This window comes from Podarcis tiliguerta (assembly GCF_965153285.1).
Source record: "Podarcis tiliguerta genome assembly, chromosome: 1".
Lineage (NCBI taxonomy): Eukaryota > Metazoa > Chordata > Lepidosauria > Squamata > Lacertidae > Podarcis > Podarcis tiliguerta.
Window position 1 is genome coordinate 75,534,333 of NC_139534.1, and position 25,238 is coordinate 75,559,570.

General features: G+C 42.0%; 2 protein-coding genes across 2 annotated transcripts in view; both read right to left on the reverse strand.

Annotated features, from left to right (window-relative positions):
* SLC17A6 (solute carrier family 17 member 6) overlaps nucleotides 1-3,970 on the reverse strand; it is a 44,482-nt gene extending 40,512 nt beyond the window's left edge. Inside the window, exon 1 of the mRNA XM_083431854.1 lies at nucleotides 2,886-3,970. Within this exon, the coding sequence (XP_083287980.1) occupies nucleotides 2,886-2,971 (86 nt within the window). The 5' untranslated portion in view covers nucleotides 2,972-3,970. The remainder of the gene's footprint in view (nucleotides 1-2,885) is intronic.
* Nucleotides 3,971-18,021: 14,051 nt separating this feature from the next.
* LOC310674084 (P2Y purinoceptor 1-like) lies at nucleotides 18,022-20,733 on the reverse strand. The gene is made up of 2 exons (XM_083432881.1): nucleotides 20,471-20,733; nucleotides 18,022-19,668 (listed from the first exon to the last, which is right to left on the reverse strand). Exons 1-2 carry the CDS (start codon nucleotides 20,489-20,491, stop codon nucleotides 18,688-18,690), a joined length of 1,002 nt encoding a protein of 333 aa, XP_083289007.1. The 5' UTR covers nucleotides 20,492-20,733; the 3' UTR covers nucleotides 18,022-18,687.
* Nucleotides 20,734-25,238: the final 4,505 nt, after the last annotated feature.

The following is a 25,238-nucleotide window of genomic DNA, read 5'->3' on the forward strand; positions in this document are numbered from 1 at the left end:
AGGCGTTCGACTGCGGAGACGCCATGTTGGGCTACTTTGCAACCAGAAACATATCCTGGAAAAGGTCGAAACCCACGTCTGCTTGCCTTTTAGAGAGAGGGCTTTAACTCTCTTATAAAGCAGGGGTTGGGGGTTGGAGTGTGCAAGCCCATGAGGCCTGGTGAGGCCTATTGAGAAGGGAAAGGGCGTCTTTTTTCTTTTTCTTTTTTACAGAGGCGACGGCCAGTTGTCTGGTTTTTCTGCCAGCACTCAAAATGGCCGCCTGGCGCTTTTTCAGTTAGCCGGGCCTGCACTCCAGCTACATCCCAAGGCGGCCGCGAATGAAGGCCTTCCTTGTCGGGCAGCCCGCGCTTGGAGGCTTAAAAGACACCGAGGAACGTGTAATGGGCGCACGGCTCCCTCGGTGTGGAAAACTGAGCGCTCCCAAGCAAGGCTTCCCTCCTTTCGAGGACCTCAGAGGGTCGGTGGGTGGGAATAAGCAGGCAGTGCATTGGCGAGGCGAGGCTGTTATGGCAAATGGGGAGGGATCTGAATGGCCACCCCAACGTTCCTTAGCAATATTGAATTCCCATTGATCCCAGGCACGCTGCTGTTTCTCGCCCTTCCAGTTGCGCGCCTGCCTTAATTTCCCTTAGTTTTTCCATCGGAGGAAAAACGTTTTCCTTTCACAAAAGGAAGGCTTGGAAATGGGCTCGAAATATTATTCCGTTTGTCTTTCGGTTTGCAAATCCGATTTTCCATTGCAGGGATTTCCACCCCCCCACCACCACTTTTAGTAATTTCGGACATGAGTGCAGCGGTGACCTTCATTCCTTCGAGATCTAGGTCAATAAAGACAGATTAGCTAAGATCTAGGAACAGGACCGGCTGATTTTAGGATCAAAAGTGTTTTTCTCTACATCACGGGGATCCGAGCTGGATCCTGTGCCAGCGAATTAACAGCGCAGTCCTATACCCAGAAGTAAATCTTTTTGAGTTCAATGGGGATTACTCAGAAGTACGTGGGTATGGGGTTTAATTTTATTCACATATTACTTTACTGGCTAGTTTGGAGAGAGGGATGCAAGTTGTTTTTCCCGTTAGAATAAACGATTGTGTATTATCTATTATTTTGCCTGGATGAGGGGAGATTGGGATTGAGTTTTGGATGGTATGATATGGTGTATTTTACTATGCTGTGTGTGTGTGTGTGTGTGTGTGTGTGTGTACACATACTATGCATATATCGAGTTTCAAGGAATTCAGTCCTTGACCTTAGTTGCATAACACAATATAACATAACATAGCATAACATCAAATAACCTATCCTAATCTCATCCAGGCAATATCAGAAATAACACATAATAGCTGATGTGTACATTGCCTCCTCATACAATCATACAAATATTCCTTCCCAGCACTTATTATTGTATGCCTAGAAAAGAAAGAAAAAGAAAAAGAAAAAGAAAAAAAGACTTGTAGAAACAGAACGGTAAAGAGACAATTCTAAGATCAAGAGGAGAAAACTAGATCCTGTTTTTCCCGCGAAGCTTAATGCGAAATTAAACATTCCTAGAGTTAATTCGACATTTTAATACAATATTTGTTTTTAAAAACCCATGAAAAAATGCACAGTTTGTATATCTCTTTATTCTCGAAGACAGCTTTGTAAAATTATTTAAGACTATAGCGGCAATACTGTATTAGATTGTCATACGAATCAACATTTTGCTTTTGTTATATTTCGTTGCTGTCCTTTTCCTCTCTAGTAAAAATAAGGCGATATTTACGTAGCTGGGCATGACAGCAAATACGTGGGATGGTGTGTGTGTGTGTGTTTGGGGTTGTACAGCCAGCTCTTACAATAAAATTACTGCATACCTTTTGGCTTAAAAATTAGTACAGCCCTCGTTTTCTAGATGTTACCCTAAAGTAGCCTAATATTCTCCAATAAAACAATGCTTCAATTGCCGCAATGGTGGCTTTGCTCAACCAAAGGTGACCTTCCTATTCAGGTATTAACCTGCCACTCTGAATGTGCATAAGGGGAAATAGTAATTATTATTTTTTTAAGATTAATAAATTAATCAATTTGGCATTATCTTTTCATTCTCAAATGCTATTATTTTACCTACCAATTAGTTTCGTTTTGGTTTTGGTTTAATTAAGGGGGAGGATGCAGTATTTTCACGAACCATTGATATGGAATTCAGATGTATTTTTGTAACTAAGGTTTGCTGCGGTACTTTTTCAAACAGTTTATTTTGTAGTACATTTCTGTGTAAGGATAAAGGGGTGGTTCGGTAGGAGGACACACGTTTCCCTAAGTGTCTCTTTCCTATGGTCTACCTTTTATGTGTGTTCCAGAAAGAAGACATTAGATTATCAATTATTTATGCATCTCCATGTTTTTCTTCGTCTGAAGGGCGAATACACTGGGGAATGGGGAATCCAAATCGAAAACCGTGCTAATTCTTCCTTGGGGGGAGGGGGAAAACTTTCTTATAAATAAATTGTAAACTAAAACCCAAATACAGTGCAAAGGGGTTCCCTCCATAAAAGAAAGCATTTTCTACATTGCTCATTGTGAGGTTCTAAATACACAGAACAAAATGAATAAATTACCCAACACTGGTATGATTTTTCTGACTGTGTTTCTAAGATAATGTCTGGAAACAAATATATTGAAACCACTGGTGCCTGCTTCCCCATAGAAGGGTGTTAAATGCTTAAATATCAAAACCATTTGGATACCATTTTGTTGAAGTTAAAGCCCGAGCTAGCAAAACCCAAAGAGCACAAATAATACCCACGTTTGGCCACAGCTGTATGTGAAATTATCCTCGTATCAGAAGTGAAGTCAGGAGCCACAGTTTAAGAAGCTCCACAATGGTAAATATGCTTACCTGTAGAGTTGACCCAGCGATTTCCCAGCTAAATTTTTCAGCCCCTCCTTGCCAGGGGTCAGGATTCTTTGTTTTACGGACTCCATTCCTGCAAAGGTTTTAACTGGCGTTCACTTGGTTGGCTAGGGCACCCTTATAAACAGTGATGATGGCTCATATTGGTTCCATGTCTAACTTTTCTCCATAAAATGGCTATTGGTGTGTATCCAGATAAGGAGGGGTGTGTGTGTGTGTGTGTGTGTGTGTGTGAGAGAGAGAGAGAGAGAGAGAGAGAGAGAGAGAGAGATTCTCTGTATGCGTGTATGTGTGTAACTGTGGGCGAGGAGGAAAGGAGGAGAGCCAGCGCCAGAAAGAGGAGACGATTGAGTGTCTACATACAGCCACAGATTTCTGAATAGAACAGAAATTGTGAGACACAACTAGAAGGTCTTCCTGGAGGTGAAGGATCCACTAGCAAAAGGTGCAGGAAGAGCCATGGCGAGTTTGAAAAAAGAGAACCGCCTGGATTCAAAGTCCAATTTGTAAGTAAAATCCTGGATTGGTGCTGATTAGTTTACTGCATTTGGGATAGGTAGAGGTAGTGAGTCGTCAGACGATGTAGACTTCAAAAGAGGATGAATACAAACCTTCCCAGTGCCTACTTCATGCCAATTTGGGTGAATCCCTGATGATTGTGTTACAAACTCTGGCACTGGTGTGCAACACATCAACCAGTTGCTCCAGTGCTGGAAAGAGTGGTCTAAAGCAGAGTTGCAGGGGTCACACCTTCAGACGTAGTTGGCAATTCTTCGCCACCTTCCTTCACTGCCGCGCCTCCCAGAGAGATTTCAGCACCATGGATAGCGCACAAGGAACAGAGCGTGCTCCGAAATGTTTTCAGCACCACGGAGAGAGCAATCGGAAGCTTTCCTCCACCATCAATGTTCCAGGGGAATTGGGCGGGCTCATTACAATGAAGTCAATGAAGAGCGGATGCCATGGAAACCAAAGAGGAGCCGAGTCAAGGTCTCTCCGTCTCCAGGTTTTCCAGAGAGCAGTGTACTTCTCAAAGAAAACGGGGGTTTACGAGACGCTGACAATTAACTTTCGGATTCCCATGTTTGACTCCCTTTCCTGACGCATTGACTGACCCAGTTGCGCAGTACAAGCACTAGAGCACATTTCAGCAGCTTTTGCTGCAGTCTAGCAAAATAAACTGAACACTTCCTCCCTAAAAAGACACCATTTTAAGCAGGGATCTGCAAACAAAGCAGCAAATCATCAGAGATTTAGTGAAAGCTATAATAAATAGATGAGTAAGGCCACCTCTCAGATTGTATAATTAGGAAACCATTGAATCTTTATTTTATGGCCATAATATTTTATGACATTTCTTTACTATGGACTGGTCGTCCATAGTATCTATCTTTGATGTGTGTGTGTGTTTCCTTAATATTTAATATTTAATCTATTCTTCCTAAACAATAGGCCCCAACTGCCATGCTCAGATTTGGCTTCTCCTGATCAAAATATAGTCCAATAATTTATATTATGGTAGAAATCTCTTATCCTGGTGAGATGTCAGCAATGTGAAAGGGACAGAATATCTGACTATGCAGGGGCTTCTCATACTCCAGTAGTGACTCCGACAAGTTTCATATTATTGAAAAGCACTATTCAGTTCTTATTTATTTTGATGGCAATAGTATAGTTTTATAAAAGGCAAAACATCTACCTATAAATGTGCACATTTTGAATTTGGACCTAGATCACTTGATTCATAAAAAATATATGGTACCAACACACTTAATTACTTGATAAAAATGTGCCCCTGTTGCTGTGCTCTAAATACACTGATGTTGCTGTGATTAAAATGTTTTTACTAAGGATGCCCTCTGGTGGAAGGACAATGGTGTTCGACAAGACTTCCATTAATTACTCCTGTGGTGTTCAGTTTCACTGGCCATTCATAATCAGTTCCTCCTGCTTTGTAAAATGCTGCATTAATATGTGAGCAGAAAATATGTCTAATAAAATTATGATATTTTACATATTACCATTTCTAAGTAAAAGGTTTTGTTTGTCTTTATTTTTTCCCAGATTTGTGTATGTTACCTTGATTCATGTCACTTCAGAGTTTATTTTAGGAAAAAGAAATTTCTTGGTGCTGAAAGGGAAAGTGCCCAATTTTGTAGCTTTTATCTAAATTCTAATGCTATCACCAGATTAAATAAATCTGTATTTTTAATTAGATGATTATTACTTTTCTAATCTGCATGCATGTGTGCATTAATAGAACAACTGTTCTAAATAAAAATACACGAACACATCACAATAGCCAAAGGTATAGAAGATACATTCTCCTTTGAGTGACAGAGAGCTGAAAATGCCTCTTCTAAGTAGCTTTTGTCATCTGCAGTTTTTTGGGTCACAGAGTCATATTGCCAGAAATCCTCTGGCCTTCAATAATCTAAAGCAGTGGTTCCCAATTAGCTAATTACTGAGGCCCTCATATTTTTCAAAAGCTAAGCCACAGACCCCCTACATTTGAACATTTTGATAAATCAGAATTTACCTATGCAAAGCATTTTTTGGGGGGGAAATGTGTGGTGGTCCCTAATAAGCAAAGGATTATAGGTATACTAAAAAACATACCATAAAATTTGTGATATTACCACAAATTGCCTATCCCCAGACAGTAGGAAAAGGTTGTCTCCATTGGTCCACTACAACTGAATAATAAAAAACCCACAACTGTATCCCTAACCTGCAGGTGTTCTATATGAAGAAGGCTATTTATCCGAGGCTATTTATTTAAACATGCTATTCCTTACTTGTAATCTAAGACGGTAAAGGTAAAGGTAAAGGTAAAGGGACCCCTGACCGTTAGGTCCAGTTGCAAATGACTCATCTCGCCTTATTGGCCAAGGGAGCTGGCGTACAGCTTCTGGGTCATGTGGCCAGCATGACTAAACCACTTCTGATGAACCAGAGCAGCACATGGAAACACCGTTTATACCTTCCCACCGGAGCAGTACCTATTTATCTACTTGCACTTTGATGTGCTTTCCAACTGCTAGGTTGGCAGGAGCAGGGACCGAGCAACGGGAGCTCACCCCGCTGCAGGGATTCGAACCTTCTGATCAGCAAGCCCTAGGCTCAGTGATTTAGACCACAGCGCTACCCGCGTCCCTAATCTAAGACGGTACATTTTAGCAAAACTTTGCAGCATATGGTTCTGCTAACTGAGGGATCGTGCACCTTCAAAGGCATAGGTGAAGGCTTGCTAAAATATTGGCGAAGACTGAGTAGAAAGCAGGTGGAATTTTCTAATAGTGGTAGTAGTAGTAGTAGTAGTAGTAATTTATTATCCTGTGCCCAAGTTTCATTGCTGAATACAGTAGTTATTTGGACTGAGGTTTCTATTCTTGCTGGTTACCCAATAGGAACAACCAACTTTTGTATTTATTAGGATTCTGCTGTGCAGCTGTTTCCTCCAACCCCAAAATGTAGCTAAATCTCCGACGAGCTAGGGACAAAGGTGAGAGTTGTTTCCTGGTTCTGCTGTTTCCTGGTTCTCAGCGGCCTTTGATACAATCGACCATAACATCCTTCTGGACCGTCTAGAGGGGCTGGGAGCTGGGGGCACTGTTATACAGTGGTTCCGCTCCTTCCTCCTGGGCCGTGTTCAGAAAGTGGTGGTGGGGGATGAGTGTTCATACCCCTGGGCCCTCACTTGTGGGGTGCCTCAGGGTTCCGTCCTCTCCCCCATGCTTTTTAACATCTATATGAAGCCGCTGGGAGAGATCATCAGGGGGTTTGGACCGGGTGTCCATCAATATGCAGATGATACCCAGCTCTACCTCTCTTTCAAATCAGAACCAGTGAAGGCGGTGAAGGTCCTGTGTGAGTGTCTGGAGGCGGTTGGAGGATGGATGGCGGCTAATGGATTGAAGTTGAATCCTGACAAGACAGAAGTACTGTTTTTGGGGGACAGGAGGCGGGCAGGTGTGGAGGACTCCCTGGCCCTGAATAGGGTAACTGTGCCCCTGAAGGACCAGGTGTGCAGCCTGGGAGTCATTTTGGACTCACAGCTGTCCATGGAGGCACAGGTCAATTCTGTATCCAGGGCAGCTGTCTACCAACTCCACCTGGTACGCAGGCTGAGACCCTACCTGCCCGCAGACTGTCTCGCCAGAGTGGTGCATGCTCTGGTTATCTCCCGCTTGGACTACTGCAATGCGCTCTACGTGGGGCTACCTTTGAAGGTGACTCGGAAACTACAACTAATCCAGAATGCGGCAGCTAGACTGGTGACTGGGGGCAGCCGCCGAGACCACATAACACCGGTCTTGAAAGACCTACATTGGCTCCCAGTACGTTTCCTAGCACAATTCAAAGTGTTGGTGTTGACCTTTAAAGCCCTAAACGGCCTCGGCCCAGTATACCTGAAGGAGCGTCTCCACCCCCATCGTTCTGCCCGGACACTGAGGTCCAGCTCCGAGGGCCTCCTGGCGGTTCCCTCATTGCGAGAAGCAAAGCTACAGGGAACCAGGCAGAGGGCCTTCTCGGTAGTGGCGCCCGCCCTGTGGAACGCCCTCCCATCAGATGTCAAAGCGATAAATAACTACCTGACATTTAGAAGACATCTTAAGGCAGCCCTGTTCAGGGAAGTTTTTAATCTGTGATATTTTACTGTATTTTTTGTTTCTATGGAAGCTGCCCAGAGTGGCTGGGGAAACCCAGCCAGATGGGCGGGGTACAAATAATAAATTATTATTATTATTATTATTAAATAGCTTCTCACAGAAAAGAAGAAAAGAAAATCCACACAGACTGCCTTTTGCACTAAATAAGCCTGAGTGATGTATTGATACTTCACCCAGCACAAGTATGAGGGGCAGACTGCAATGGCAGCTTCACTCTGCAGTATATCGCACTTGACTCCTTCCGGCTGGCGTTGGTAGCAGAGGGACTCAGGAGCAGTGGTTTCACCACTGCAGAGTGAAGCCACCATCCCACTCTGCCTTCTTACTGGTGCAGAGGGAGAAACAAGCTGCATTGGCAGGCCCTGATACAGCTTGTTCCTTCCTCTGCTTCATTAAACTGCTCCACTGAGGAGCACACCGCTGCCTGTGGTGGGGTTGGGGCTCCGTTAAAGTGCTCCCGCACCCCCTCTCAGCTATAGGGAGCCCTGATGCTTCTCCTGCTCACATGCAAGCTGGAGAAACATTGGGGCTCCCTCCGCTGGGGGCAGATGCCTTCTGAGGCATCTGATCTGTCCAGCTGGAGGGTGGGAAGCCTCTTCCACCCCACAGTTGAGCAGTTCAGCAAAGTCCTGATGCTCCTCAGCTCACACTTAAGCCTGCAAGGCATTGGGACTCGCTCTCTGTGTAGATACCCAGCTCAAGGGGGGCGGCGGCGGGACAACACACAGAAGTAATCCTCCATTTTGCCTTTCTGGGATTTACTTCTAGCAGGTTCTGTCCTCCTGCCACTGTGGGTGTGCAATGGACTAAGGAATCAGTGTAGGGATACACCTCCCCTGTGGTATGTCCAACCCATTCTTGGCTGCTTCGGTGCCAGGATTTGGTCAGTGAATCCTTCCAGCTGGCAGAGCCTTCCACAAGCATCCCAAGACATCTTTCTTCCATCAAAGCTCACTGTCTACTGGCAAAGCAACAACAGCACCACTTTCAATGATGACTCAGCTGGAGAATTTTAGGGATAGGATTGCATGCTAATAGTTTTATCAAAAAATATTTAATTTTTAAAAAATTGCTGCTCAAAAGGTATTCATTTGAGTGATTAAAAAGATTCCTAATGCATTAATCTAACTGGTTGATTGACTAAACGTTATAGTTCCAACACAGGGGTAGCCAACCTGGTGCCCTCCATATATTGTTGGGCTCCAGCTCCCATCATTCCTGACCATTGGCCATGCTGGCCAAGGATGATGGGAGCTGGAATTGAACACCATATACCTAAAAATGTGAACAATATCTTGAATGCATTACTATTTTATTTCTGTGCAGTACACCATCTGTGTGCATGCTGCTTTGCAGAGTCCAGATAACTTACAATCTAACTTTAGATGGGAGGGGAAGAGAAAAGAGTATGTTATTTGAATATCTTTCATATTCATCCATAAACAAATAGCACAACCAGAAAACATTTAATTGTCTTTACTAGCCTTGGTTGTGTGATTGTAGCAGCTAGGACAGTCAAATTAAGTAGCTGAATTACTCATCACTTTATCTCCTGTTTCATTGTGGTGTGCCAGGAACAGAAAGAAACAACTTGGCCACCTACTGGCAACATAATTGAAACATCCATGACACTGAATTTGCCCCATTAGGAAAACAGATATGGGTTTTATTCGTTGTTACGTTAAGAAGAATACCTTCACCCAATTCTGGAAAAGGAGCTGAAGACCAAGTAAAACAGAGTTAATAAATAAAATGTGGGAACAAAGAGAAATTATTAGAGTTTACAGCACTCATAAGGACTCCACAAAAATATAAAGTAATTCTGAAACGCTGGAAATCTTTAAACCAATATATAAAAGGGAAATTAGAAATTAGATCATATATGCTATAAAATGAACAGTTGTAATAGATTTCTTTGGCTGCAGTCTATACCCTGGGATTAAGCCTCACTGAACTTATGTGACTTAATAGTAGATATGTATGGGATGTTTGCAGTAGATCAGTTAATACTTCAGGTTTTATATTCCATCCCCGTTTTTTGATGCATTAAGATAATGCACAATATTGTAGCTAAACTCTATTGTACATTTTGCATTTTCATGAGAAAAGGTATATGATGCTTTCATAAACTGGTTATGTCTTTATATCGTATGGTGCCATTTTCCAGGGATACAGATTTAGTGGAAGGAGAACCTGATTGGTCTCTGCTGCAGCTGCGGCTTTGGATAAGGCTACCATGCAATAAAAAATCACGATGTTTTCAGGCATTGGCTGGAAGCAGACAAATCTGCCTGAGCAGCAGCCAACAGGACAGCAGTTACCAAGAAAGCCCCCCCGCCCAGTTACTGCATTCTGATATGACAATGGGGAGCCAAGCATGATGCTGAAAAGCACTGCAGCTTGTCATATGGGTGGCATCACTTTTCAGCTGAATGCTCTGCCTATCCATGATGGATTCTGACTGCAGGATCATTGAGGCAAAATATCCATTCCTAGCAAGAGTGTGGATTTCATGTACTATGAGATGTCTGGGAGTGTGTATGCTTACTTCCTTGATGTCCCAACTGCTTTGGGGATTTCTGAATGAGGGCATTTTTATGATGCAATTATTGGTCAGGAAGCAATTTTCATCTAGGTTAGGATGGTGAATGACTATGTTTTACAGTGATCGCTGGTTCTGTTAGCAGCCCAATATACTGAAATTGATTCATTCTCTCTCTCTCTCTCTCTCTCTCTCTCTCTCTCTCTCTGGGTGGGTCTGTGTGTGTGTGTATGAGGAAAGTTTCACTTACTCAAATTCTCAATGCTGTTAAAAGAAAAAGAGTGATTAGAAAAAGAGGAAGGGGGAGGGAGAAGTTGCAATGCTACATAGACATGTCACAGCCTGACAGACAGTAGGACATTTCTGGAGGATAAATGAGCACAGCTTTCCAAATGACTCAATCACAAATGCTTCTCATCCCCCACTTTGCTGACCTTATGTGGCTGGCTGGGGAAAGGGGTCTTTCATGGATATGATCGCACCTCAGTCATTTCTCAGGTTTTCTCCACTCCCCTATAGAGGTAAATTCAGAAGAAGCTGGGGGCTTATGAGGCCTCTTCAGGAGGCCTTTGTCATTAGTTTTATATAGGAGCAGCGTTTATCTTCAGGTTCCCAAGCAGAGCCATCTTGCCCTAATGAGCTTGAGAGTTGTGATCTGAGCCTCGACCTGAGATTTGACCGTAGGTTGCTACACATAAATTAAGCAGGGGGTGACGATAACTGATGGGGAATGGTTTTGTTTCTTTGTCCATCTGTATCGTACTTGTACTGCTGGGCAAGCTCCTTTCCTGGCTCAGTTATCTGCCCTTAGTCATGCATTTCAACAGGCTGCTAATACATTGAGCTGGAATGCAGGCTCCTACAACAGACCATTGGCCACCCTTGCTATATGCTACCGGTAATGAGATCCTTATGCTTGAATATCTTCAGATTCCAGGTACATTGTTTAAGCTGAGTGAGTTAGCTTAATCAATATTATAATAGAATGACAGCAAATGACTGCTAATTCCTGAACAATAGATAAAAATTAAAAAAAATGGCTTTGCCTGCAAGCTTATGACGTCTGCAAATGAAAACTCTCCATAAATCTAGAATTTCTCAGGACACACCACTCCTGCCATGTCAGACACTCCCAAACTTAAAATAACTCCGGAATTTATATGGGGGAAATAGGTCATAATGAAGTATAACTGATAATCACTCAGAAAGCATTTTTCTGTTCTGTTCTTTGTCTTTAACCTTAGTATTACATCAAGCAGAAGTATTTTGATTCATCTTCTCCCTAAACAATGAATTCATTTAATCCATCTCTCCCCACCCCTTTTGTGTATTTTTTGTGTGAACCCTTAAATGGGTCAGCACTAGAGCACATTTTTCTCTAGCAAAAGGGATTGATATATATGAAGGAACAGAAATGATCCAGTGCTATTTTGTCTCCATAAGAGATAAGGTAACAAGAACTAACAATTTTAAAAGGACTGGACAGAGCCTGTGCAAGATAATGGCTATGGCTGCTGCTTTGTAATATAGCTACCTAGAGCATTTCTTTTATCTCCCCAAGGAGAACCTTTGAACAACACATTGTTAAATGTGGGCAGAGGAAAGATTTCACTTTATTTTAGGTCATCACTAATGAGTGTGCCAGTAGCCATGCACACGAGATCAGGGTGTTCAGTTTTTGCTAGTACTCAGCTGTGGTACAGCAGATACCTGGCTTTGAAATAGGTTGAAGGCTGACATTTTTCATTGGCATCCTTCGGTTTCTTCTAAAATTATGCTTCTTCTCTGGATTCTTCTAATATCATAGTTCTTCCTACCTTTTTTTTGATCTTAGAAGAAACAAAAGAACCCCAATGAAACCAAACCACGCATCCAAATCTGAGAAGATACTTTATCAGATGCTATTACACCAAAGTGCAACATATATCCTATTTCTTTTTATACCAGTATGCACTGCTTATGAGATGGGAGGGGGGGGAATAATATTGTGTCTGCTAGATTCATTTAGATGGCTAGTTCAGAGAGCCACTCCCTTTGTGACCATCTGCATTATTGTCCAATCTTTGGTGGCATTTTAAAGGGGGAACACATGGTGACTAATTCATCTGACTTGTATGTAATGTTGCAAGTATTATCAGGTTTTTGTTATAAAAAGTGGTCACTGGGGGTGGAATCAGAGGAGAAAACAGGTGATTTCTTTCTCTGGGTGTGGAACTTCTTCCATACTGAGATGATGGGAGGAAGGCAATGTATGTCTATGAGAATGTAAGTCCTTGGAGCATTCTCCTGCTTAACATTTCCACCCATCAGATCCACTTTTTTTTGTTCTGCTTCCATACACCGATTTTCACAGCATTGCAGTCTACTTCCTGCTTGTGGAGTATTTATGACAACAATTATTAATAGCCTTCTGCACTTTGCTGGTCACATTGTCAATGCATGTCATAAATCATATGCTCTTACCTTCACATCAGCTGCCAAGCCTTGAGACCCAGGAGACCAAACACTATTACTCACCTTTTCTTGCCATGCTAACTTTTGCTCAGCTGGTTCTTCCTGTTCCTATAAATCAGCCACTTGTTATCCAAAGATCAACTTCTTCTCCCCCTCCCCCTTTTTTTGGTATTTTCCCCCAGCTGATCCTGGTATGACTAAAAGATACCTAGTGGAATTTAACTCCCCCTCATTCAGGTTTAAAAGAACTGTACTACGTGCCCTGACCTCTGCATCTGTAGTGACACATGCAGTCACTATGCATGTTGAGGGGGTCTGCCAACAGATATACATGCTTTCATTTGGTCTGCAAATGGAGGAAGCATTGCCTTTGTCTAAACTGCTCTGAGAAAATACTGAGAAGCAGGCTTTACCAACCTTCTCCAACCTGGTGCCCTCCATATGTTTTGGGCTACAACTCCCATCAGAATTGTTCTGGCTGAGGCTGATGGAAACTCTAGTCCAAAACACCTGGATCTGCATGATTGTATAACAGTTCATGCCCCAAATCTAGCAAATGTTAATATTCACATTTAAATGTTTATAATCTCAGACACATTTGGCAAGAGTAACTTTACTCTCTGGGGAAGGAGGGAGTGATTTATACAATTGCTGGGCTTAACTGCAAATACCTCCATAAGTTTGAATGCTCTTCTAGAAGTAGTGGTTATTTTACTAACAAATCTACACATGAGTCAGTCCTTTGATTTCAGTGGGACATGACAGTTATCAGTAGATGTATTTAGGCTTTTGGGCATCATTCTTGGAAGAGTGACTGAAAATGAGCAGGGAATGGTACAAAAACAGTGAGTCAACTCTACAGCTGATATGTATGCATAATATTTCTAGACCATGCATAATTAAAAGAAATCCCAGGGTGAGGTACTTAATATGACAACCAAGCATAACAAAGAATTACAAGTGATATAAAAAATCCAATATAACAGTACAACCCATCAACAAATGCAATAAACCAAAACATCAATGTGAGCAAGCTATTGCCCTCCATAAGTAAGTTAACCAAATGCCTGCATGAACAGATGTGGTGTGTTTTGGAAGAAATTACTTCTTTATAAGTTGGCCATGAGGATTTTATCAGCTATGGGTCAGAAACAGCCCAGAGCAAGTTTGTAGTAGTCAATGAAGGCCTGTAGTATTGACAAGTGAAAACAATCTAGTTCCTTGACCGTAACAAGTGAGCTTTAGTTTAGCACAGAATTGGCACCTTTAAGAACATTGTTTCGAATGAGTATCAGCATAACTAAACTCTGTATTGGATTGCAGCATTTGATACATTGGTCTCAATTACTGTAGCAGGTTTCAGTTGAAAGGAAAGCGTTTAGATCTAGGACATACACAATGCTTGTAAAACAACTGTAGTGGTTGCTGGGTCCCTTGCACACAAAGATTCATAGACCTAGCTAGAGTAATTTTTGGAAGGATGGTATATTGATTTGGCTTACTTGAAAATTTAAATGGCTAAAGTATATGCAAAAGACACAATCCAAACCTTTGCTCCCTGCTGGCAGGGCTTCACAGAGTGGAGGCACCACTACCACATCTGAAGCCCCTGGAAGGGAGGGAGATGAAGATTGCTGTACCAGCCTGGAACTGGCGCAGCAATCAGGCCCCATGCCGCTGCATCACAACTGTGATACTGCCTTGGGATATGAGACTTGGCTTAGCTTCACTTTATCCCCATATCCAGAATGCCCTTCTGAGGACCATTCATGGCACTCCCAGCGGTCCAGGCATTTGGCAGCCAGCAGGATGACAGCTTAGCTGGGCAAGCTAGGCAGAGGGACAGCTCTGCTTATCAAAACCCTCCCTGCTTCCAGCATTGTGCAATGGACTTGTTCTGTAAAAATGGATAGGATAGGCACTGGACCATCTTTGCAGTGAGTGCTGAGAAAATAGCTGCCATGTGGCCTCTCATGAGTTTCTCCTCACCCCACCCCACCCCACCCCTCACCAGAAGACCCTGCTTCTGGCATGTTGTAACCTGTTCTGAAGGGAAAGGAGGAAATCTGGTTGATAAGGAATGTTTGTCCACACTCTCCCTCCCAGCGGCTCCCCCCTGGGTGTGTGTCAGTGTTTCGGCAATTTATTTTAAATGCACAATTAGCCTTTTAACACACTAGTTCAAGCACAGAGGCTTGCTGCACAACTGTATTAAAATCGTAAAACAATTGCGTTTTTTAAAAGAGTGGTAAGACTAGGACAAGTGGCAAGACTTTTTTAAAAAAAAAAAGAATTTAAGTGCAGCAGCAGTAGAGAGAGCTAAAAATAATTTAACCCAGAACCCCAAGAAGCCTGTGGAATAAAAAGGCCTTAGCAACTCTTCTGAAATCTGAAAAGAACAAGCCCTGGCAGGTGGGATGGGGTCACTGAACCTGTTGAGAAGGGTTTCATTCTTGCTTGTTTGAGACCTAGTAGCACAGAATAGTCTTCCCTCTTGATAACAAAGGGATTATTTTTGGTCAGTGATACATAAAGGTGTCCCCCCCACCCCGCCCTGTGCCTGCCTGGCTTCATTCCTACTGCACCTTGAGAAATGAGGATGCAAAACAGAGAATGGGTGACTTCTCAGCCCTTATGCAGGATGACCTTGTAAGGATCACTAAGCAGCACATAGACAGAATGGTTCTGCAGCAGAAGTCTTTCATCCTACAGTCCATGTCTTCAACTCTTTGGCCATTGGGTCAGATTAGTAAAAGGCTATATTTCGGGAAGGTAGCAGGGTCTCATTACTCCTGTTCAGTGTTTCAAACCACATGAGATTATTCCTAACAAACTTACAAGCAGAGGTTGTTAGGACTATAGAAAGTCCTCATTTAGGAAGGGCAGAGGTTGCCCACTTCAGTTGCTTCTCAGGGTCATCTAAGTACTAGGTGTGCATACCAAAGGCACTGCTCTGCATTGCTTAAGCCAAGGATGGAGAACCTGTGGTCCTTTGGAGGTTGTTGGACTTTCAACTCCTATCAGCTGCCTCTACCAGCAAGGGCAATGATCAGGGATGGTGGAGTCCTTGTCCAACAGTGTCTGGAAAGCAACATGGCGGCTGTTCCTCCTCTATATCTGCCCCCCCCAATTTAATTGTGAATAAGGTATGAAACCTCATGGGAAACTTTGCCCCATCATTCCTCCTAACACTACTTCACTGAAATCTCCTTGCTTCCACTACTCTCAAATCTGAAACATGCTGAAGAAGCTTCACATTCTATTTCATCTCTTTTTCTGTGGTGTTAAATGAACCCTCCTAAATCCATCTTCTCTCAATTCCAAACAGGGGAATGACATGCAGGAAACAAATTCTTGTTTGGGGTTTTTATAAAAAGCAAAATATTTTTAATTGACAAACATCCCTCTTGTTTACAACATATTTTTTTCATTGACCTCGTGAAAGTTAGTTCTGACTTATGGCAATATCCAGGTAATTAAAATCCATATTGCAGTTTGAAAAGTAAGACTGAGCAACATATATATATATGTGTGTGTGTGTGTTTTAATATATCATTTTCAACAGTCATTCAACATAAGTTACATCTTGTACAATTTTTTTGGACTTCCGTCAACCACATCTGAAAATTTTCCATTTTTTCCACTTAATTTACATTTCTTAATTTCACTATTGCTATTAATTATCTTATCTATTGACTCTCTCATCATAAACTTCCTTACAATATTTCATATATTTCTTCTTACAAAACTTATTGTAGTCCTACTAGCGCAATGTGTTGATTACAGTTGCTTTTCAAATAGTTCACATATTTCTTCCAGTCTTCTGAGATTCTCTGGTCCCGCAGGTTTCTAATCCTTCCTGTCATCTTGTCTAATTCTGCATAGTCCATTAATTTCGTCTGCCTTTCTTCTTTCGTCGGTAATTCTTCTTGTTTCCATTTCTGTGCCAACAGTACAATTGCTGCTGTTGTTGCATATAAAAACAGTTTTTTGTCCTGTCTGTTAATATCATCACTTACAATACCAAGTAAAAATGCTTCTGGTTTTTTTAAAAATGTATGTTTCAACATTTTTTTATCTCATTATATATCATTTCCCAGAAGCTTTTTACTTTTTTACATTCCCACCACATGTGGTAAAAAGTTCCTTCTTTTTCTTTACATTTCCAACATTTATTATTTCTCTTATACATTTTAGCTAACTTCACTGGTGTAATATACCATCTACACATCATTTTCATCACATTTTCTTTCAGGGCATTACATGCTGTAAATTTTATTCCTTCTTTCCACAATATCTCCCAATCTTCTAACTGTATATTATATCCAAAATCTTTGGCCCAATGTATCATAACTGACTTTACTTCTTCATCTTTCAAATGAAATTCCAAAGTAGTTTATACATTTCAGACAGTATTTTACAGTCATTGTTTCTAAGACTTAAAAGAAAATGGATTTGATGATAAAATTAGAAAGCTATTTCACACTCATAGCTTCTAATGGGGATAACCACCATGGTGTTTTACGTTCTAATAGGTTTTTATACCTATCCCATGTTTTAAATAGAGATCATTGGAATATATGGTTACCAAATCCTTTATGGACTTTTGATTTCTTATACCATAAATATGCGTGTCAACCAAATCTATTATCATAACCCTCCAAATCCAACAACTCTGTATCTTCTAACAACATCCATTCCTTTAACCAACAGAGGCATGCTGCTTCATAATATAACTTCAGGTCTGGCAGAGCAAAGTCCCCTCTTTCATTAACATCTGTTAACAACTTATATTGAATTCTTGGTTTCTTTCCCTGCCAGATATATCTTGAAATTGTCTTCTGCCATTCCTTAAAAATTGCTGCCCCCTTGATTATTGGAATTGATTGAAATAAAAATAACATCTTTGATAGCACATTCATTTTAATCACAGAAATCCCTCCCCAAAATGACAATTTCATCCTCTCCCATAATTCCAGATCTCTTTTAATTCCATTCCACACCGGTGTATAATTATTTTGTAAGTCTATATTCTTTGATGTTAACCATATCCCTAAATTTTTGACTTTTTAAATCACTTCTATACCGAACTGTTGCTGCAACATATCTACCAAATCTTGTTTCATATTTTTGACTAACATTTTAGTCTTCTTTTTATTCAATTTAAAACCTGCTACTTGCCCAAATTGTTCTATCTCCTCAATAACCTCTTTGGTACTTGTTAGTGGTTCTTCTAATGTTAATACCAAGTCATCTGCAAAGGCTTAAAACTGAGCAACATCTAATTACATTCACCAAGCGGCATTAGTTGTTCCTGTAATGAGGGGGCATAAAATGGATTGCACCACCCATAATGAAACATAGTATATGTGCTGCCTTCATAACGTATTGCAGGATACCTTAGAGCACCTTGAATTTTCTAAACTTTAAGCAAAAATTTGATCAAGGCAGGCGATTCCTTTTCTAAGTAACTTGAGAAGTCTTTGAAGGTGAGGGGGGAGTGTCATGTGAGCACTGGAGCTCTCTTGCCTGAAAATAATTGGTGGGGCAGAACTAGCGGTTTGTCCAAAAATTCTCGAATTCTCCATCCATTAACTTGCACCCAAAAATTATCAAATGGGAAAGATAATTTCAGTGAGATTCTCATGGGTGGATGGTAGGCTTTCTGATGCACTTACCTTACATGTGAGGTGGCCAAAGGGTATTTAGCCAACATTCCCCCACCCTCTTATTTCTCTACTCCCAATTAGACTTTGTGAACCCAGCCACAAGGTCATTTTAGGAAATTAACAGTAGATTATTTCTCTATCACCAGCACAGGTATTGAATTTTTAGCTGTACAGTACAGAAATAATTAAAGCTACCACAAGTTTTGAATAATAAATGCTTTGCGGTGTTCATACTGAAAAAATGAGCTTTGGAACTGACTATATTTCCAATTTACTTTGAGTGCTCAGGATTTTGATATGCAGGTCCTTACTGATGGAGAGAGTGTAAGATTTTTGTTGCTACTTTTATTGCTAGCTATCATGCACACACTCAGAGCAATTGATGGTCACTCAGTCGCTCATTGCAAGTGATTTGTTTCAGTCAAGGAGACCCTTGTTTTGGAGAAGATCTATATGGGATAAACACATGCCACTTGCTGTCGATTCCTCCAGCGTTTGATGATACAGATGGAGGATGCTAATTTGCAGATCTCCTCTCGAAAGTCTCCCCCGGCCAGGAAACAGAAGAGAGGGTTGATACAGGTGTTCAGGCTGCAGATAGCCATCTCCACAAGGAACAAGGTGTCGGCATGCTGAATAGACTGGGTTGCAGAAGGCCGTACAGCTCTCAGTAAGATGCAAGTGTTTCGTGAGACGTGGTAGGGGAAGTAGAGAAGAGCAAAAACGACCAAGGCTGAATACATGAGCTTGGTGAGTTTCTCCCTTTTCTGAAAGCGCTGGAAGCAAGTATCTTGGAGTTTCCTAACGCTGCTGCAATAGCAGTAACAAATAGCAGTGAAAGGAAGTAAGCACCCTGCAACTGAGCAGCTCACAGACAGGGGGAGGGTTATATAGGTAGAGCTGGAAAATACATAGAGGGAGCAAATTGTTTTGTTGTTTGGGCATGCCTGGGTGCCTGCAACATAAACAACTGGTAGGCTAACCAGTCCTGTAACTGTCCAGATGGAAGAAGAAATCAGCAGGGAGTGTTGTTTGTTTAATACCCACAGGGACTTCAGAGGGTGGACAATGGCCAAGTACCTGTCCATGCCCAGGCAGGTGACAAAATGGATGCTGCAGTAATAGCACAGGTGATAGGCAGTCCGTATAATCTTGCAGAAGCTCTCTCCAAAGGTCCAGTGCAGCTGGTTTAGGTGATAGTAGATCAGGAAGGGAAGGGTTAAGATCCACATGATATCAGCAAACACCAAGTTGCAGAGGAAAACGGTGCTCCTGTTCCAGCGCTTCATGCGGAAAGCAAGGATCCAAATGATGGGGACGTTGAGCAGCAATCCCGCAACCAGGATGAAAAGGAAGGTTCCAGGGATTAGAGTCCTTTGGATGGTGTCTAAGAGGGTGTCAGTACTTCCACAAAAGTCTGCTTCTGGTTTCTGCCAAAAGTAAACATGGGGAAAATGACTCCCATTTTGCTCAGAAGAATCTCTCAGTATTGTAAGAGGAAAATGGCTACAGTCCTAACTACCTTACTAGGGACTTAAAAACATTTAAGCAAGCACTGTATAAGGCACTCATTTTCATCAGTTGTTGAATGTACCACCAGTTGCCAATTGCAATTTGCATGTGTGAATGAGTTTTCACAGATCAAAATTTTGTATTACTTAATTCCAGAGGGGTAGCTGTGCTAAGTCTCTGACAGCAAAAGCAACCAAGAATCTCGTGGCACCTTAAAGATTAACAAATCTACTACGGCTTTGGTAGACTTAAGATGCAGCTGACAGTCTTGAGTCCATGAAAGTTTATGCTACAACAATTATGCTAATCTTTCAGATGCCACAAGATTCTTTGTCATATTACTCAGTAAGTCACATAAAAAAATAATAATTCAGTGATGTTTACACATCCAACTACCAGTTATCAAGTGTTGAGTAATCAAGAGTAATGAAGCGATGTACATGCAAGTAAGTGTAAATCGGCTAATGTCTAGGAAATTGAATGTGAAGCTGGAAGATCAAGGAGTTCCAGTCTGTGAAATAAGCAGCATCAATCCACAGCATGGAAAACAGTATGAAAAATGACAGTGTTTATAAATTTATCATCACTGATAGTTCTCCCTGGGCTAGAAATTATGATCAAACATAGTTATAATCAATAACGTAAGTCTCGGAAATCTCTGTTATTCTAAGAACTACAAAACCAAGTCCAGCAAAACAACTACACTAAAAATAGTCTTACCTGGCTAGATGTCTGTTCCATAATCCTTACATGTATTATGCTGATTTCATAATGCTGTCTGTGCGGTTAATTATTCATTTACCAGAATGATTGGCCAACTTCCTGAAATGACAGGTGTGCAAGGGATGTTGCTGCTGTTATAGCTCTATGCCTGGGTAGGAGTAGATGAGAGACAGGAGGGGAGTATTTGATTATGCGGTGTGCAAATTTAAAGCTGTTTTGCTTTCCCAAAGGTAGCGAATCTCATATACTGGGGAGTCGGGACTTCTCTGGATTTCTTCAGCTTCTTGACTGATGCAGAAAAAATATCAGAGGAAGAAAGAAGTGGTGGGGAGGGAGCATTTTAAAACAATAAACCAGTTGCACATTCTGGTTCTCCTTTTAAATACTTATATGGTTGGCTACTTTCTCATATATTACTGTAGCCAATACTGTCTTTTATTTTTTTTATTTTTATTAGCGCTTTTGAAAGAACAGATATATTTAGCATAATAATATAGGAGTCCATTATGTGTTATTTATGTTTGGAATGGGGCTTTAAAAATAATAATCATGATTTATTTATTTATTCATTTCATTTATCTCCTGCCTTCCAAGGAGCTCCAATACGTGGTTACCCTGTTTTTCATCATCACAACTCTGGGAGGTAGGTCAGTCTGAGAGATAATGACTAGCCCAAGGTTATTCAGTTAATTTCATGGCTGAGCAGGGATTTGAACCTGAGTCTTTCAAGTCTTAGTCCAAAATTTGAATCGCTACATCCACTGACTCCTGGATTCCATCTCTTCATCACTGTCTTGGTATTGTAAGGTAAAGGTAAAGGGGCCCTTGACCATTAGGTCCAGTCGTGGCCAACTCTGGGGTTGCGGCGCTCATCTGACTTTATTGTGCAGCTTCCGGGTCATGTGGCCAGCATGACTAAGCCACTTCTGGCGAACCAGAGCAGTGCACGGAAACGCCGTTTACCTTCCCGCCAGAGCACTACCTATTTATCTACTTGCACTTTGACGTGCTTTCGAACTGCTAGGTTGGCAGGAGCAGGGACCGAGCAACGGGAGCTCACCCCGTCACGGGGATTCGAACTGCCGACCTTCTGATCTGCAAGTCCTAGGCTCTGTGGTTTAACCCACAGCGCCACCTACATCCCTAAGAAGGAGGGTGGGGGTTACAAATCAGCTAAGAGCAGTAACTTTCCCCTTGGACTACCTTCCCAATCAAAATCGCTCCTCCAAATGTTCTCCTGCCTATTGACCAAATAAAACATTTGGCAGTGCCAGTTCTAAATTTTGGGGGTCCTTGGGTAAATGGTTTCAGTGGGCCTCCCTTTCTCCTCCTCCTCATTGTTGCCACCTTCTGATCGGCGAGCCCTAGGCTCTGTGGTTTAACTCACAGTGCCACCCACGTCCCTCTTGGTATTGTACTGTACCATAATTGTACTGAACCCAGAATGGAGCTATGCAGAGAGGCATGACAGCAGCTTTGTTTTCAGAGGCCCTTGCAGAGTTTATGAGACCAAGTAAATGGCGTTCAACCTGGGATATAGGTGAGGACCAAACCAACCTCGTGTCTCTTTGCTGTGATTGAGGAACAGAGGCAGGATTGCTCCTGGCTCTAATAGTGTTCCTGTGTGGGTACCATAGAAAGTTGCCATTCACTCCAATGGAGACAAAGTCCCTGCTGTTATACAGGTACAACCTGCATAGGAGTCCCACTGAAAGTGAAATACATAGACCGCAAAGAGATATACTGTGGTCTCCCAAATACATCTTCAGCACATAGTCCCATTCTCTCTCTCTCAGTTGCTATTACATGGATACTGACTTCCACTAGTTACTGAATATTCAAGTTCCTGTGTCTGATTAATTCTTCCCTTGCTGACATGGAACACTGCTGGCCTGAATGTCACAAGATGTCAGCGGCGCCCCATTGCTGACAGAGGGGGAGAGCTTGAAGAGACAGGAGGAGGTAATGAGGCAGGAATGTGGAACAAAGGAGGAGCAGCCAAGTTGCAGTAGATGCCTGAGCTCTGAGAACAAGGGGAAGGAAGGGGGGAGTTCCAGGGAGAAGACACAGACTGACAGTTTAAGCTTGGACTCAGAGGGAGGGCCACCGGAAATAGCCTATCCCAAGACGCGTGGGATTAATGAGAGGCGTGAACAGGAAAGGAAGTGTAAGTGGGGCTTTGAAAGTGGGAAGAGGAAGGGGCGGGACTCAGACTCGGCAACAGCTAATTTGGAAGCAGACGCTGAGAGACTGAGCTCCAGAGTGATTTGTGTGTTTTGAGCAATAAACCTGAGTTAATTGCTGCCGGAGTTGTCTCGCTTCTGTGGGAGAGACCCAACCATTACACAAGAACTACATCACTTTTGGTTTGGTTCCCCTCTTCCCCTGCTTTTTCACATTGCCCACGAACATATCTCGTCATAGTGGCATCACAGGGGGACCAGCGTGCACTAATGGTTTTTGCAAAAGGGGAACTTGTGTAAGGTGGAACACCGAGACCAAAAGTGGGTGGTTTGTTTGAAAAGCATGACAGCTTTTAATAATTCCCAAGTGATGTTGGCAGACTAGGTTGTGTCCACATAGGATAACAAATCTGCTGTTTTACTCATGAATGGGCAACAACAAAACATGTGCCTCTGAAAGAATATATTGTGCAGTGATGGAAAGCACACAGTACCAGTTTCCTTGTTCTATTGAAAGTTCCAACAAGTGGGGTGTTTTGCTTTGTTTTAATTCAGCTGCATGACAGCTGCCTGCCTACACAGCTGAACTAAATGAGGTGAAAGGAATTCGTGATTTCCACCACTCCTCCACATGCATGTTCATTTCATGGAAATTTGTGATACACAGTTCTCCATGCCATGCTTGACACAGTGCGGTAAATAATAAAAAATCCTCTTTCCTTATGGGTTGTTTAGGATAAATTCCTCTGTGCCTGTGCATGATGTAACCAAAAATTATAACTCTGTATCGAGTACTCTCCCCCACCCCCACAATCAATGGTGCTGGTAAGTAATGGGACTTAATAGTCCTATATCCCCATTTGTGTGTGTGTGTGTAATTTTTATTAAATCTTCTATTTTACAATTTAAAATATTCATTTAAACAACCTTAAAATGTCAGTGACTTCCCTTCTTCTCTTTCCATGGTTCAGTTTGCATATCATAAATCCCTGCATATTTTACATAAAGTAAACCATTCAGTATTCCATGAATACGTACATCAAAACTTGTTTACACTGTTGAATTTATCTCAAAGCTGCAAATGTTTTCAAGTGTAGAGTTTGCTCCCATATATTCAAGAAACATTTCCCAATCTTCTTTAAATGTATGTTCTTCTTGTTCTTTTATTCTGTATGTTAGGTCAGCAAGCTGCACATATTCCATCAGTTTAAACTGCCATTTTTCTTTAGTTGGGACCTCGCTCGTTTTCCGTTTTGGGGCTAACAAAACATGGGCCACAGTACAGTGGTACCTCAGGTTACATATGCTTCAGGTTACAGACTCCGCTAACCCAGAAATAGTACCTCGGGTTAAGAACTTTGCTTCAGGATGAGAACAGAAATCGTGCTCCGGCGGCGCAGCGGCAGCAGGAGGCCCCATTAGCTAAAGTGGTGTTTCAGGTTAAGAACAGTTTCAGGTTAAGAACAGACGTCTGGAATGAATTAAGTACTTAACCCGAGGTACCACTGTAGTGGCATACATAAATAGCCTTTTTTGACACATTGGAATTTCCATCTGAATTATCCTCAACAAAAAGGACAAAAAGGCAAGTACTTTTCAACATTTTTTTCAATTCATTATAAATTATTTCCCAATACTTTTTTACCGGCCCACCACATATGAAAGAACCTACCCTCAACCTCATTGCATCTCCAACACTTATCTGATTCAGTCTTATACATCTTAGCAAGTCTAAAAGTAAAGGGACCCCTGACCGTTAGGTCCAGTCGTGGCCGACTCTGGGGTTGTGGTGCTCATCTCGCTTTATTGGTCGAAGGAGCCGGCATACAGCTTCCGGGTCATGTGGCCAGCATGACTAAGCTGCTTCTGGCGAACCTCAGAGTTAAATACCATCTGTAAATCATTTTCAAATAATTCTCCTTCAAAGAATAACATGCTATAAACTTCAGCCTTGCTGCATTTAGGGGCCCTCCTGCTCATTCTCCTGAGAGGAGCCCTGGCCAACTGCCCCAAAGTCCTGCCCTGACACACACAAAAAGAAAGGCCTTCTTCACACAGCATGTAAACTATGGAATTTTCTCCAACAAGAAGTAGTGATAGCCAACAGCTTGGAGGGCTTCAAAATAAGTGTAGACAAATTCATGGAGGATAAGGCTATCAGTGGTCATGTTCTATCTCCCCTATCAAAGGCCGTATGATTTTGAGTGCCAGTTGCTAGGACTCACAACCGGGGAATGTTTTTCAGAGCTCTGGTCCTGCTTGCAGGCTTCTCAGAAGCCATCTGTTTGGCAATTGCAAGAAAACATGCAAATCTGGTTTTTTATCCACTATGTCACCTTCTTACTCGCCTTGACCCAATGGCGCTGACTCTATTTAGAGTCAGATGCCATATCTTCCACTACAATTTTATTTCAACCACTATCCCTCGGTGATATTGAGAAATTGCCATTCGAGATCCCCATAGCTCGTAGTTCCTGAAGCTTTCTGAGGGCCAAACTGTAAATGTCCCCGCCCCTGCCCTGAAATCTAGGCATGTGGAGCTACAAATCAACTAAGACCAGCAAGGTGGAGGGTAAAGGTAA

What these genes read in the sequence shown, in the direction of transcription:
- LOC310674084 (XM_083432881.1), bottom strand. Translation starts at nt 20,491, where the DNA reads ATGGAACAGACATCTAGCCAG. An exon ending in TGGAACAGACATCTAGCCAG is followed by an intron (nt 19,669 to 20,470) that starts GTAAGACTATTT and finishes TACTTTTGGCAG; the next exon opens with AAACCAGAAGCAGACTTTTG.